The sequence below is a fragment of the Mesocricetus auratus genome, unplaced genomic scaffold, assembly GCF_017639785.1.
Source record: "Mesocricetus auratus isolate SY011 unplaced genomic scaffold, BCM_Maur_2.0 Super-Scaffold_100010, whole genome shotgun sequence".
NCBI lineage: Eukaryota > Metazoa > Chordata > Mammalia > Rodentia > Cricetidae > Mesocricetus > Mesocricetus auratus.
Window position 1 is genome coordinate 6,106,584 of NW_024429194.1, and position 14,080 is coordinate 6,120,663.

General features: G+C 50.3%; 1 protein-coding gene across 4 annotated transcripts in view; it reads left to right on the top strand.

Annotated features, from left to right (window-relative positions):
* Positions 1 to 14,080, top strand: part of Mtcl1 (microtubule crosslinking factor 1) — a 111,084-nt gene that overhangs the window by 79,040 nt on the left and 17,964 nt on the right. For all 4 annotated transcript variants that reach the window (XM_013122401.3, XM_040752911.1, XM_040752908.1 and 1 more), the window contains 4 exons: positions 2,321 to 2,551; positions 4,054 to 4,251; positions 10,043 to 10,210; positions 13,267 to 13,518. In XM_013122401.3, coding sequence (XP_012977855.2) covers positions 2,321 to 2,551; positions 4,054 to 4,251; positions 10,043 to 10,210; positions 13,267 to 13,518 — 849 coding nt within the window. The remainder of the gene's footprint in view (positions 1 to 2,320; positions 2,552 to 4,053; positions 4,252 to 10,042; positions 10,211 to 13,266; positions 13,519 to 14,080) is intronic.

Consider the following 14,080-nt stretch of genomic DNA (forward strand, 5'->3'; position numbering starts at 1 on the left):
GATTAACTTGTGGTTATTTTTAAAATTATGTGTTGCAGCCTAATTATTCTTTATCCACTAAGGGATTCCCAGATCCAGGTGCTCCTGTCCTGGGCCCCCGAGGAGCCTGCCTTGCTCACCTTGCATCTAATTAAGTCATGAGCGGGCACCTAGATGCGGAATTGTCACATTTGTCCTTCTTCCCCCTGTGCTTGTTCTTCGAGGAGAGCTGTGGCTTCAACAGGAAGCAAAACAGAGCAGCTGCCATCGAATGATAAACCCTGATGCTCCAACACACACACACTATACAAAAGGAGTCATCGGCCACCTCCAAGAGTTTGTTTAGGCCGGGGAATGTTGCTGCAGGCGTATACCTCCATGGTGACCGGGCCAAGAGGCTCTAAATGGGTCACAGGCTGATTGGGGTGTGTGTGTCTGCTGTGCCTTGCAGCTTAGAAAGTGCAGAGTTGGATGCCAGACTCTTAAGGGTCTCCTGCTGTGTCTTCCGCAGCTGGACACCCCTTTCCAAACATTTCGTTGTAGAGGTGATGTTTCACATATTACCAAAGAGAGAGGATTACACAAGAGAGACATCTACTTCCCCCCACCCACAGGCACATATGCACACACATGCAGGTGTTTTCATTGCTAAAAAACAAAAACAAAACAAAACATGCATTGGAAGGAGAGGCCATAACTGGAGATGCTGTTGACACAGTGGCAGAGTGACGATAAAGGGGTGTGTTGAAAAGGCTTCAAGAGGGGTGTTATCTTTTAGCATCTTGAGAAGGGAAAGGACAGAGAGCAAAAGGCCAAGCTCTGAGCTCCACGGGTCCCCTAGGGTCTGGATATAGGGTGCTGCCAGGTGTCCGTAGAGCTCCTCAGAGGCCCGGCTCCCCAAGCCTCGGACACCTTTCCACAGTGTCGCGGAAGTAGTTGCTGTTGTCTTCGCTTCCTGCTGAGGCAGCTGGAATGTTCCCAGTCGGGGCCAGTGCTGTGAGGAGCTGCAGAGCTGTTTCCCCACCCTGTGCCATCACACCCCCACCTGGGTGACCAGCATTGCGACTCTGAGGAGTGTTGAGGTGGCGAGCAAATTAGTCGTGTTTCCTCTCCCAGCGTGAAATCCAGTGGGGATCAGGTGAGAGGTCCCTGCATGGCCATGTGGACCTTCTCAGGAGGTAGCAGCCTCCATTTAGCACATCGGCCAGATTGCCGCCTTCACCAGGCAGCCATAGCTGTAATCCTATGGTTCTTGAGGGTTAACCTAGTTAACCACTTCCTTGGCCTTTGGTCTAAGTGTTAAGTGGGAAGACAGCCGTAGGGCGGCCATCCTAGCCCTCATTTTGGTCTGCTTCAGAAGTCTTTGGTTTCCTGCATCACTTCCACTGCAACGAAGGTTATCCTTAAGCCTTTATCTGCAAAATGAGATTTATTTGCACCTTTTTTGCTTAGTACTGTTACAACAATTGCTTCCTGCTTAGAAGAGCTCCATATAGATATTAAAAAAAGAACTTAGCCAGGTGTGGTGGCATATGTTTATGGTTCCTGTGGTTCCAGCTACTTTGAAGGGTGAGGCAAGGGATTTGCTTTTAGCCCAGGAGTAGGAAGGCCATCTGAGGGCCATCGTGAGACCCTGGCTTAAGAAAGAATAAGCCCAGGAACTCAAGGTAGAGATGGAGATGGGTAATTCTTCAGCGACGCTCTTGTTTCCCTAAGCGGTGCACACACTTGATGGGCACGCTCAGTCTAAATCCTGGGACCTGGTCATCACATTTGGTTGCTGGTGTACGCAGTTGAGTTCCTGCACGCGCAGGAACAGTTCCTTCTGGCCCAACTGCTCTAACTTTTCCAGCGCACAGTAGGTCTTCCATTGTCTCAGTATTCTCTATCAGGGCTCGAGAGAAGCCAGAGACCTCAGCAAGTAAGACGTAGATTTCTGATTCTTTTCTTCTCTGCCATGGTAATGAGTACTTGTATGCCAAACACAGTCACACAGGGGAAGAGGGGTCTCTTAAATGGCATCCAAGTCAAATCGCAAGCCGCATATTCAAATAACATGTTCCCGACAGTGGTTGGAAATATCCAAAAAGCACGGGGAGAGGTTGACAGTGAAGATGGTTTCAACGCCTCCCTTTGAATAGCACTTGCTTCTAAGTCTCAAAACTCATGAGGTTTCATACATCAGGTGGTTAGTCACCCCAATCTTCTTAGGACTCCCGCGTTTCACATCCCCTGCTAACCATCGGGGTTGGACAGTAGACCGCGCTTGAGAACCTTGGTTGGGTTTGGGTGGCATACTGGCCCGACTGCTTTCCATAGCTTCTTCTCGATTCTGTTGAAGATGGAGGAGGACCACCTCTACGCACTGCGGTGGAAAGAGCTGGAGATGCACAGCCTGGCCTTGCAGAGCACCCTCCACAAGCGAACCTGGAGTGACGAGAAGAATCTGCTGCAGCAGGAGCTCCGGTCCTTGAAGCAGAACATTTTCCTTTTCTATGTCAAGCTCAGGTGGTTGCTGAAACACTGGCGGCAAGGAAAGCAGATGGAGGAGGGAGGAGAGGATTTCACGGAGGTAATGTCCCCTGCCCATTGCATCTGTGTTATTCATGACACCACCACACCACTGTCTCACCCATTGCGTCCTCTTGTTTTTATTTATCCTCCGATTCAATCCAAGCCACGGAAACAGAGTGGCCTATCTGGGCGTGCAGGAAAGGGAACTGTGGTGGGACCTGTTTCTGAGAGTTCTGAGGTCTTTAATTCCACCCGGAACGGTTTTGCTCACATTCCCTTTGTTGTGGATGGATAGCAATCTTTAAAGTCACCACCCCGAGGTCTTCACTGTCTCCTCCAATCTCACCAACTTATAAAAGCTGGCTCACAAATGTTTCCTATCCTTGCACATTTCAACGTGCTGGGGCCCATCCCTCCAGCTTTGTAGGGATCTCTTCTAAGCCTTACATGGGTTACTTTACCTCTGACATTTGTATGTGTTCACCCCATGTGTCTCAATTCCTACATTTGGAGAAAGTGTTTGTTGCTTTCTTTTTGGTTTTGTATACTAACCCTGCATGTATGTCTTCTGCACTATGTGCATGCCTGGGGCCTACAGAACCCAGATGGGGGTGTCGGGTCCCTTTAGAACTGGAGTTATAGATGATTGTGAGCCACCGTGTGGGTGCTGGCAATTAAACCCAGGTCCCTTTCTGTGCAAGAGCAGTGAGTGTCCTTAGCTCCTGAGCCATCCTTCATGCCCCTTAGGTTTTTGTTTTTGAAACAGGATCTTTGTATGTAGCCCAGGCTGGCTTTGAACACAGAGCTTCTTGTGCCTCAGTCTCCTGACAGCTGAGGTCTCACACGTGGGTCACCATACTTGTCACCGGCCAACCCTTTCCAGGATAAGTCAGAGTGCCCTGTGACTTTGCATGTCCCGTCTGTCCCCCAGCCTCGCTTTCTGTCAAAGTACCACTACACACAGTATGAGCAACCACTGCAGCCCTGCACAAGCTCCTCACTCAGCCGCTGCTGCATTGAGTAGTTGGAGCCCCTGGGCTGCTGGAGCCGTTTGTCTGCTTTTATCCCCCCTCCCCAACACTGTGTGCCGATGGTCATTCTCTCCTCGGCTGGAAGAACATCTTTAAAAGTTAATTCAACCAGGTTCCCGGGGTCCATGGAAGGGAAAAACGCAGTTAAGCAAAGCCTAGATGTGATTGTGAGGTGTCGCGTTGATCAGCACACTGGAATTCCTCCTCCTGTCATTTATAAAACCGCTCCTGCGAGCGATTGCAATTTACAAAGAATAACACTTCATTAATCTTTTCTAATAAATTGAGCACTTCTGCTGCTTAAGTGTAGGAAGTAGCAGCCCAGGGGATCACCTGCAGGTGAGCGGTTACCCGACAGGCCACACACAGTTCCAGTGTGAGGGAGAGGCTTGTGTGAGACCAGGAGTTGGGTCTCTCACACAGGCACATCTTGGCTGCAATATAATGAGAAGCTGTTGCATGGGAAAAGCCAGTCTCGAGAACAGCAGAGTACAAGCGAAGTTACGATCGTCTTGTGTGCTGCTTTCAGAGTGAACACCCAGACAATGTGCCTGTGTTTGCTGAGCTTGGCGTTCAGGGGGGTCACCAGACAGATGGAACAGACCAAGAGGACTCTGACCGAGGCTGCGGTCTTCCCGTGGGAGAGCATGCTCCACACTCCCCAATACAGATCAGCGAAAATGGATCACGGCTGCAGAATGCAGATGGGGGACCACTCAATAGGCAGGTGGGTGCCTAGCCCTGAGCCCGAAGTTCTGTACACCCGGGTGACTGCTAGACCACGTTTTGTCATCTTATTCCAAATGTTGACGTTCCTGGCTGCAGAGCAGTCCTCTGCTGACTTGACCACTGGTCAGTTTTGGGGGGGCTAGAGTTTGGGTGGCTACAATGTTACTATGGGGTAGTTACAATGTTACTAGTGTGGTAGCTACAATGTTACTAGTGGGGTGGTCACAATGGTACTGGTGGGGGTGGTTACAATGTTGCTAGTGGGTTGGTTACAATGTTACTAGTAGGGTGGCTACAATGTTACTAGATGTTGGGCTGTTCCTGAGTTCACTCCAGTGTAGGCTCATCTATTCATTTGATTAACCCGTAACTCAGGACCATTGTAAGATCAAGTCTATTGGGTATTTGTGCCCTCTTGGGTCCAGAAAATTGGTCTCAATAGAAAGATACTCATTAGACAGACTTCTAAGCAGAGAGAATACTCATTTTTGTCATAGCCAGGGAACAACCCTGCAGGAGTCTTTGGTGTTTAACCAAACAGTCATTGCCAGCAGCACTGCATTGGTAACATAGTTTATAAGGGGAAATAAAGAAGTATTTGTTTAAATTCCCGTCATGCACAAAGTATTTCACGTTTCTCTTTGGCCACTTAAAACACACGCCCAAATGAAAATTCATGGTGACGCTTTGGAAAAAATCATAGTGTATGTAAGGAGGAGTGGGGTTTAAGTATTACTAAATTGTACTACAGTGAATACCACAAAGAAACTCTGAAAGCCAAATGACATAAAGTTTATTATGCTATTTATTTTGCATTCCTTTTGATTTGGAGACTTGAGATCCTGAGGTAGCTCTCCAAGTATTCCCCAAGCCTACTTGGCCTTCAGAGAGCTCCTACAGAAAGCCTAGAGTCCCCGCCCTGCCTGCCTGCTTGCTTGCTGGTGTAAGAGTGCAGATTTTGGCACTGGGCATGGCCCAGCCTTGCAGCCACAGGCATTCTGGATTACTCCTGCAGTCTGTTCAGCAGCTGCTGCTCCTCACCTGTCCCTTCTACCCAAAGTGGTGTGGGTCAAGTGGGAGATGGCTGTCACCAGGCCTTCAGTGCAGATTCCAATGAGAGCGGGGTGCCTTTTGCAGTGCAGGCTAAGGGGATGTTTCTGTCTCTTCATACACAAGCCAGAACAGTTGTCTATACCCCACCCACCTTCATTTTCCCTGAACAGTGTGACTCAGGATGGGGATAATAGCTTTCAAAGGGGCCTCTCAGCACTTCACCAGGAAGTGCGTCAGAGTACCAGAGTCCCTGGGGAGATCTGAGGTCATGGAGTAAGTTTTCCAGCAGTGATCTAGTTAGAAACGAGAATGTCGCAAATCATGAGCAAAGCTTTAAAATGTAGGCATTTTATTGTTTTGAAAAGAGGTGTTGTCAGCCTTCTGCAGTGTGGGCAATTGGCTCCTATCAACAGACAGACCTGTCGCTGCTAAGATCACGTGCTGGGCATTTCCCAGGAGTGCATCCAAACGCTTTGGAAAAGGGAAGAGATGCAACACATCTGGTTTTCTAAACAGTCATGGAAACTGTTGCCCTCGGGGTGAAAAATAATGTAAAGTCACTCAGCCGGAACCACCCATCAGAGTGTTTGAATGCTTATCTCCCCTTGTCTTCTGTGGCTACTCTCAAAAGTAGGACAGACATGTGAGTTTCCACTGGCTGCAGCGCGCTGGAGGATGGGCCGACGGGGGAGTGCGCATGTCAGAATTAGACCTGCATCTCATTGAATCCGCCAGCCTGAAGCCGTGAAAGCAAATGTGTGCACAGTGCCATTCGGGAGAGGACAGGAGATTAATGGGCACTGCCGTAAGCGACAGCTGGGCTCCCTGAGAGTGAACACTCTCCGTTAGAAGATTCGCCTCTCTGGGAGTGGCGTGGTTGTTAGCTGGGCAGCCTGCATGCAAGAGCCGCTAGATATGTTTTGAAGAGCCTCTGTAGAGAACCATGGCCCCCTTAAAGAAGGGAGAACGTCAGGGAGTGATAAGTAGCATGGGAAATACAGCCTGTCGGCTTTCCCAAGGATGAGTGAGCAGGTAACAAAAAGTAACAAAATTTCTCTGTGGATTTGTATCTTGCTGCACATTCTCACCATAGAATGAACAAACGCTGTAGATGGCAACATTTAGCATATCCAGAGAAGTTAAAAAAGATATCAAATGAACAAACACATTGAGGGCAGGTCAGAAGCAAAATCCATCAGTTTGGCAAACATTTGGCTGTGGCAATGTTCCCTGCCTGTGAGTCTTCAGTTACACCATCCCATGGCAGTGACCTTTCTGCACAGTATGAGCTTTCATGATCCTTGCTGCTGTGTCAAGCTGAGGCTGAGCAGACAGGAACCAGCCGTATCGCTCACATCAAGCTCTGGGCTGTCGGCTGCACGGTAGCCATTTCAGGCCAGCATCTCTGAGGCTGTTTATGGATTTCATACTCTTTTTAGTAACTCCTGAAACCAAGGTCTGAAACATAGGTGATTCATGTTGCCAGTATTGGGACCCTATGGTCATTGGGTGACTTGGATGACTAAAGAGAAAACAGCTTGTTCTCCTGGCATTAGAATAGTTAACTAAAGGAAAGTTACTCTGGCTGTCAGGGACATGACACAGTTTATACTGTGAATGTGGGGAGCCTAACCTAAGATTCACAGTATTAGCTTATGAAATGTGGTTTCACATTAAGTTCTGAGGCCTCGTTCTGCTGCTAAGGTCCTTTGGCCCCAGTCCAGCCCCAGTGTTAAATGCCTTAAGAGGCTGCCCCCAAAGCTGGCCTTCCCTCCACTAACAGGCCCTGACCAACTCTAGTCCTCGAAGCCTTGTTTTCTAGCTGTCCATGCTGCCTCTCTTTCTCTTTTTCCTTCCCAACACGAAGGAACTTCTAGAAAAAGCACTTCTAGTAGATGAGGTTAGCATGTCAGAACTATGAACCACCACTCTTATTCAGGAGGCTGAGGCAGGAGGATTTCAAGTTCGAGGCCAACCTGCACTACACAGCAAAATTTGTGTAAAAAGCAAACAGTAGACCTCAGTGACTGGGGATGCAGATGTAACTCCATTGTAGGGCACTGGTCTCGGATGCACAAAGCCCCGTGTTCAGTCCCTGAAAAGTTAAATTTTTAAAAAGCTCCCCTCTTGAGTCTACATAGTGTTTATATTTTGGCTTTGTGTAATATGGCCTGGTTTATTCTGTAGACACTGCCACTTCTGCAGCTTAGCTAGAAGCCAGACCAGAGCCAACCAGACCAGACCAGACAGACCAGAGCCCAGGATCACACACAGTGGTCTTTTGTCGTGTCTTTGCTAGTGTTGTTCCAGAAACTGCCCGCACAGGCACCCAAGGTAATTACTGGTAAAAGGCATGCCTCAGCCCCCCAGCCTCCCTCCCAGAATTCACCATGGGTGGTTTATAGCACACCTTCCTTCCACAGGGGAGGTGTGTGTGTTGGGGGTGGGGGTACTTAGGGCTCTTTGAACACTGGTTGTGTCGCAGTGATCCCTGTTATGCTCTGGTTTCTCAGCTTGTGGGCTGGTAACCTATGTCTAACCTACTAAACATGCCTCCTTTAGAAGCTTTTGCCCACCTGATTTAATTCTTGGGGTGACTCAGATAGGCACAGCGCCCTCCTGGCCATGAGCCCCGGAGCATTCCCAGCCAGGAGGCAAACGATTTCTTCCTGAAAGCTCCTGCCATGAGTGGCACTGTCAAGGCCAGTCTTCAGGAGCCCATTCTTTTATCTGCACAAAGATCACGGTTTCAGAAAAGAATTTAATCTCAGTGTCACAATGAAGGCCAGAGTGACAAATGACTTATTTAGGAAAATGTTGCTGATAAGGCAGAGCTATCATTTTAAGGTCTTGTTTGGGGTTTTCTGCCAATAGACTCGGGGGTGGGGTGGGGTGGGGTGGGTGACTGCCTGGAATGGATTCATTTGCTCTTACTGAACACCACAGAAGCTCCCCTCTCATCTCTGTGAAATGGAAACTGGCCATGCATGGGTCAGGTAATCAGGGCAGCTCCTCCAGGATTGCAAAACGCCCCTGTGTTGTGAATAGCTGAAATAAATAAGAGACAGAGGCCATCACCTCTGTTTTGTGGCTGCCTTTTTTGTGGGTCTCCCCGCAGAGGCAGGTCAATATATCCCATTCACCTTTAAACTAAGCCTGGTTCCTGAGGTAATGAATGGCTCAGAGGTAAGCCAGGCAGAGTTCATGGTGGCTTCCCTCTTCACATACTTACAATTTCATGTGATGCATGTAATCTCAGAAATCTCAGATTCCGAAAAAAAATAGCTGGGATTGCATCACAATTATCTTGGTATCTGTAACCTTGTCCACCCCACCCCCTCGCTTGCTCTGAATGAGCCACAGGCTTGCAAGGCAATCTGGAGGACTGAAGGCCAACCTTGAACCTGTCATAAAGCAAGTCCTGTAAGCACAGACCTCAGTTACGGACTTGTAAATTGTTTCCTCCAAGGGACATGAGCTGCGAAGAACTGGTGTGTCCCTAAATGAAGGGACAGGAAACAGTAAAGCCATTGGTATCAACTGCCCAGTTGGAGGAGATTTAGTAATAGTGGCTGCCATTACTGGATTTATGTGTGTGCATAAAGACCTAAGTGTGTGTAGAAACATTAAGGTTTAATTTTTGTCGAATCCAATTATCTGCTAATACCGGAAAGTGCCCACTTCCAGAGAAAGTAAATGTTTCCATCTGGAAAGAGGCTGTGAATGTCCTTAGTGGTCATGTGACATGAAGGCTGAACCATCACATGATTCTAATGTTGTTCGCAGTCGTGTGGTACAGGGGCTGAGCCTTTACATGCTGTGGGATTCATGGAGAAATGCTGATTACATGTCTTACACGCTACTGACTCGGAGTGTTTAATTCAGACAAGCTTTCTCCTTCTTCTTCTCTCCCCTCTCCTCTCTTTGGTTCCTAGGAGACAGAGTCTCACTTTGTAGTCCAGGCTGGCCTGCAACTGGCAATCCTTCTGCCTTGCTCTTCCCATCCTGGGATTACAGGTGCTGTGTGCCAAACTTCATGATATAATGCCCATGTCAACACATGCTAAAACAGAAATCAGAGTGTTAAAGTGTGCCTTCAAAGGCTGGGCAGGGTCTGGAAACCCTAATAGCTTTTATGTGAAGTACAAACAGTAGTAAGGTAATGATAGTTCAGTCTGGAGTCAGCAGGCACCGTGTGAGTAAGTTGAGAAAAAGCTCCTCCCCACCCCGCCTTGACTGTCATTGTCATAGCCTCTTTGTGACCAGGAGCCAGAGAGCAACTGCCCTGTGTCTCTGAGAGCCACGAGGTCCTCGCTGATTGCTTCTAGTTCAGTAGCTGACACTGGAGTGATGGTGTACCACAGCGGCCAGCCCAACTCAGAGCCTGGATATCTAAAGCCCCACAGTGTGTCCCGACAGCCTGGCTTCTAGGGCTCCCAGTGGCCTTTGGCAGCTTCTTAATTCTGAGCTAGCCCTCAGGCTTGAGAGCACCTGTGCTGCAGGTACCCCGCAGCACCAATCTGTGGTCCAGCCTCTGAGCACAGCCGCTCAGGGCCTTGGCCTCGGGAGGCCTCTGGACAGGGCAGGCACCATCTTGCCAGTGATAGCAGACCCCACCCATTGGCGCCTTCTGCCGGCAACCTGGCAGGTGCTCCATCCCCCACCGACTGAGCCTCTCTGCTTCCCGTCTAAGAGACGCTCTCCAAGTGACAGTCCCTGTCTCTGTCCCCCCACAGGTGGTGGAAAACCAGCAGCTGTTCAGGGCCCTCAAGGCCCTGCTGGAGGACTTCCGCTCCGAGCTGCGGGAAGATGAGCATGCCCGGCTGCGCCTGCAACAGCAGTATGCCAGCGACAAGGCTGCCTGGGATGTGGAGTGGGCGGTGCTGAAGTGCCGCCTGGAGCAGGTACCGGCCCCCTCCGGAATGCTGCCTCCATACCCCACTACCCTATCCAGGATGGGCGGGGGAAGAGGTACAGTTAAGTTCTCCACGGCAACCCTGGTGATGGGGTGGGGGCAGGGGAAGAGCAGGGCTTGAGGCGGTCAGTGAAGTGTCTCACCTCCCAAGTCCCTCTGTTCACAGCAGTCTCCTTCCCGAGGGTGAGCTACGCCTTCACCGGTGGCGTTTCCTTGGGTTATTTGCTCCGTCTGTGCTTAACAAGGATATGAAGGAGCGCCATGGAGGGACTGCCAGTGTCCGCATGCGTAGCGGATTATTCTGGACCCCAGCAAGCCAGAGTAGAGGGTTGTTGTTGTTTTTTCAACGTGGTCTCACTGTGTAGCCCTGGCTGGACTGGAACTTGTGTAGACCAGGCTAGCCTCACACAGAGATTCACTGCCTCTCTGCCTCCCGGTGTGCACCATCGCACTGGCTTCAGACTGTGGCTTTTGTCACCTCCGAAAAAGGATGACAGGCGACTGGCCGCCCTTGAGAATTTTTTGAAATACTGAAAAGAGCTTCCGCTCATGGTTTGGAAACCCTGTCGAGTCCAATTTCCTTTTTATACCAAGGGAAGCCGAGGCCCAGGAGAGCCAGCTTGCTTCCTCCCTGAGCTAGCATAGGAAGAGCCCATGTGAGTTTACAGCCCAGCCCGTAGGAAGCGGCAGCCTTTACCAAGCTCGGCTTCTCTGGGTGTCTCCCCTACACTGTCTGCTGCTCCAGGGTGCTTTCAGGTCATGAGGTGGGAGCAAGGTCTGTGTGTGTCATGCGTTTTCTAGCCTTTGTTGTGAGGCAAATTATAAGTAATTAAAATTTTATACGGATTGCCTCAGTCATGAGAGGAAAAAGTTCCCTAAGAAGAAGATACCTTGTGAATAACCTCGATGGCGATAAAAGATGAGAGGGACCCTCCACTCCAAGGAAAACAGTTCTCCTAGGACTCCCTACATTCACTGCTCTGCCACATGGCCTCCAGGTACCCCTCAAGATCACCTGACTCAGGGTACCCCTCAGATTCACCTGGTTCTGTCACATGAGCTTAGGTACCTCCAAGTTCACCTGTATAGCCACTGACCTGGGCACCCTGCTGCCCTCTGCCATTGGACTTCACAGGCTCGCCTGCCCTGGCCTCCGACTTCAGGGCTAGGGCTCAGTCCTTGTAGAGGCAGGAGGAGTATCATTCGGGCCAAACCCGTGAAATGGTGGGACCATGGCGCTGTTACGGTCCCTGGCTACTCAGGCAAAGGCTTCTTACCAGATGCTCTGTTCGTCCTGGCGTCTAGTCTGCCATGAACTACGGGGAAGAATTGTGCAAGGATGTTCTTCCAGGAGCTGCCACTGATCCCTTAGGAGTATCACTGGTGTGGGGCCAGGAGCTGCCACTGATCCCTTAGGAGTATCACTGGTGTGGGGACCACACAGTGGTTAAGAAGGAAGACCACTTGCTTTTGGTGCTAGCCACTTTCAAACATGGCAGCTTTGTCTCAGAGGAGCCTGAGATCCACCCGTGTGTTGGCCACAAAAAGCCTCAGGGCAGAAGAGTGCCTTCCTGCCAGGAAACCAGCTAGGACCTGAGGTTCAGAAGCCGGGTGGTACCACAGACCGTTCATCTTCCATCCCACCTGTTCAAGACACTTCTGCAACAGTCACAGTCCAGGTTCAGTGAATGGCAGCTAATGCTGTCTCTGACCTGTCAGCCCGGATTGGCCTTCTACTGAAATACAAAACAAAAACCTAGATATTTTTGGTAGAGCCCAAATCTTAGTTTGTTTTTTTTTTATTTTATTTTTTATTTTTGTTTTTTTTCCTCCCAAACTCAGCCTTGCTCTAAATATGGAGGATCCAGCAACAAATGGGGCAGTCTTTATTTATCTGGGCTTGGTGTATACCTGTAGGAAAGTGGAGATGGGGGTAGGGGGTCCCAAGTCTGGCGTCATCCCTGGTAACAAACTGGAACCAATTTCCAAATAAAAGCACTTGCCTCGCATGTGTGAGACCCATGGAGGCACATCCAGTACGGGGAAAACAAAGTAAAGCATAGCCTTTCTATTCTGCTGCGTAAGGCCTTGGCACAAGCAGCTAGGCTCTCTCTGCATAGACATAGACAATCCCCTGCAGACACACGCATAGGCCGGCCAATCTTTTTTTTTTTTTTTTTTTTTTTTTTTGGTTTTTCAAGACTGGGTCTCTTTGTGGCTTTGGACGCTGTCCTGGAACTAGCTCTTGTAGGCCAGGCTGGTCTCAAACTCACGGAGATCTGCCTGCCTCCGCCTCCTGAGTGCTGGGATTAAAGGCGTGCTCCACCACCGCCCGGCTCTGCAGGCCAATCTTAAAGAGGCGTTTTCTTGATTAAGATGCCCTCTTCCCAGATCCGTGTAGGCTTGTGTGCAGTTCACAGGAGCCAACCAGCACATTTATCCAGTTTGAACTTTTGCCTCAGCTGCTTAGTGGCGCACATCGTCCTCTGACTCCTGTAGTCTTCAGTTTGAAGTCTTGTGTGGCCGTTGAGCAGCGTGTGCAGTGATGGGTGATGGTTCTAGGAACCAAGAGCACGTAAGAAAAGCAGGATGCTTCAGGGGGTACCCAGAGAGGAAAGACCTACGTGCATACCCTAGCGCCGTTGCCTTTGCGTGACGTGTCTTTTCTCTCTGGTTTCTATAGTTCATCCCTGTCTATTTGACAAACGTTTATTACCAAGTATTGGGCTCCATCGTTGTCCCAGCTAGGGACCAAAGATATTGGACTAAGCACAGTGTTACCTACAAGGGGCTGTAGAGGCAGAGTGGCTTAGACTGGGGGATGCAGCCGAGGAGTCTGTAAGAGCTGTGCCCAGCCGTCTATGAGATTTTACACCTCACGTTCCTCGGCTTTAAAATGAAATTCTCCCTGTTTTCCCACGGGGGGTCAGACCGGCTTAGCTCAGACTCCCATCCCGGGATCATGTGCCGACAATCCGTGGTTTCTTCCTCCCTCCAATGCTGCACTTCAGAGATTGTGGTCCTGAGTCTTGTCTTCTTTGGCAGCTGGAAGAGAAGGCCGAGAAAAGCTTGGGAGAGCTCGACTCTGCCGAGGGCAAGGGGGCCTTGAAGAAGGAGAGAGAGGTCCACCAGAAGCTGCTGGCTGACAGCCACGGGCTGGTCATGGACCTGCGCTGGCAGATCCACCACCGGGAGAAGAACTGGAACCGGGAGAAAGTGGAGCTGCTGGAGCGCCTGGACAGCGAGCGGCAGGAGTGGGGGCGCCAGAAGGAGGAGCTGCTGTGGCGGGTGGAGCAGGTAGGCGTGCCACAGCAGGCAGGCGGCTCCGGCCCTGGGAGCCGGGGTGAGAGGGACCTAGAGAAAGGAGCTTGCTGCTGCAACCTGCTTTCTGTTGGGGGCATCCAGAGGGAGAGAGAGAAATGCTAGGTTTCCTGTGGCGGCAGAGGTCCACGCTTCATGTGTTAGTTACTTTTGCGCGCCAGTGAGGACAGCTGAAAAGGTGTGGCTAGCACTGCAGCAGTCAGCGGTGGCTCAGTGCCGCGTGCTTGGATGGCACACGGTGTCTGGAGCGTGTGGTGGAGGAGCTGCTTCGTCTCACGGTGGACAGGAAGCACAGAGGACAGCAGAGAAGGACTGGGCAAGCTGTAGCTGCAAGGGCGCAGCCCCAGGGACCTACTAGACCTCCTTACCTTCTATCACCTTCCAGTCATGCCATCAACTTTGAATTCGTACAGGAATTGTTTCATTTACTAGATCAGAGCCCCTAGGAGGTAGTGGCCTTAGTTGAAAGGCCACCACAAACACACCCAGGTCAGCATTACTATCACGACATTTCTCAACCCCGTGAAGTTGGCAGTCA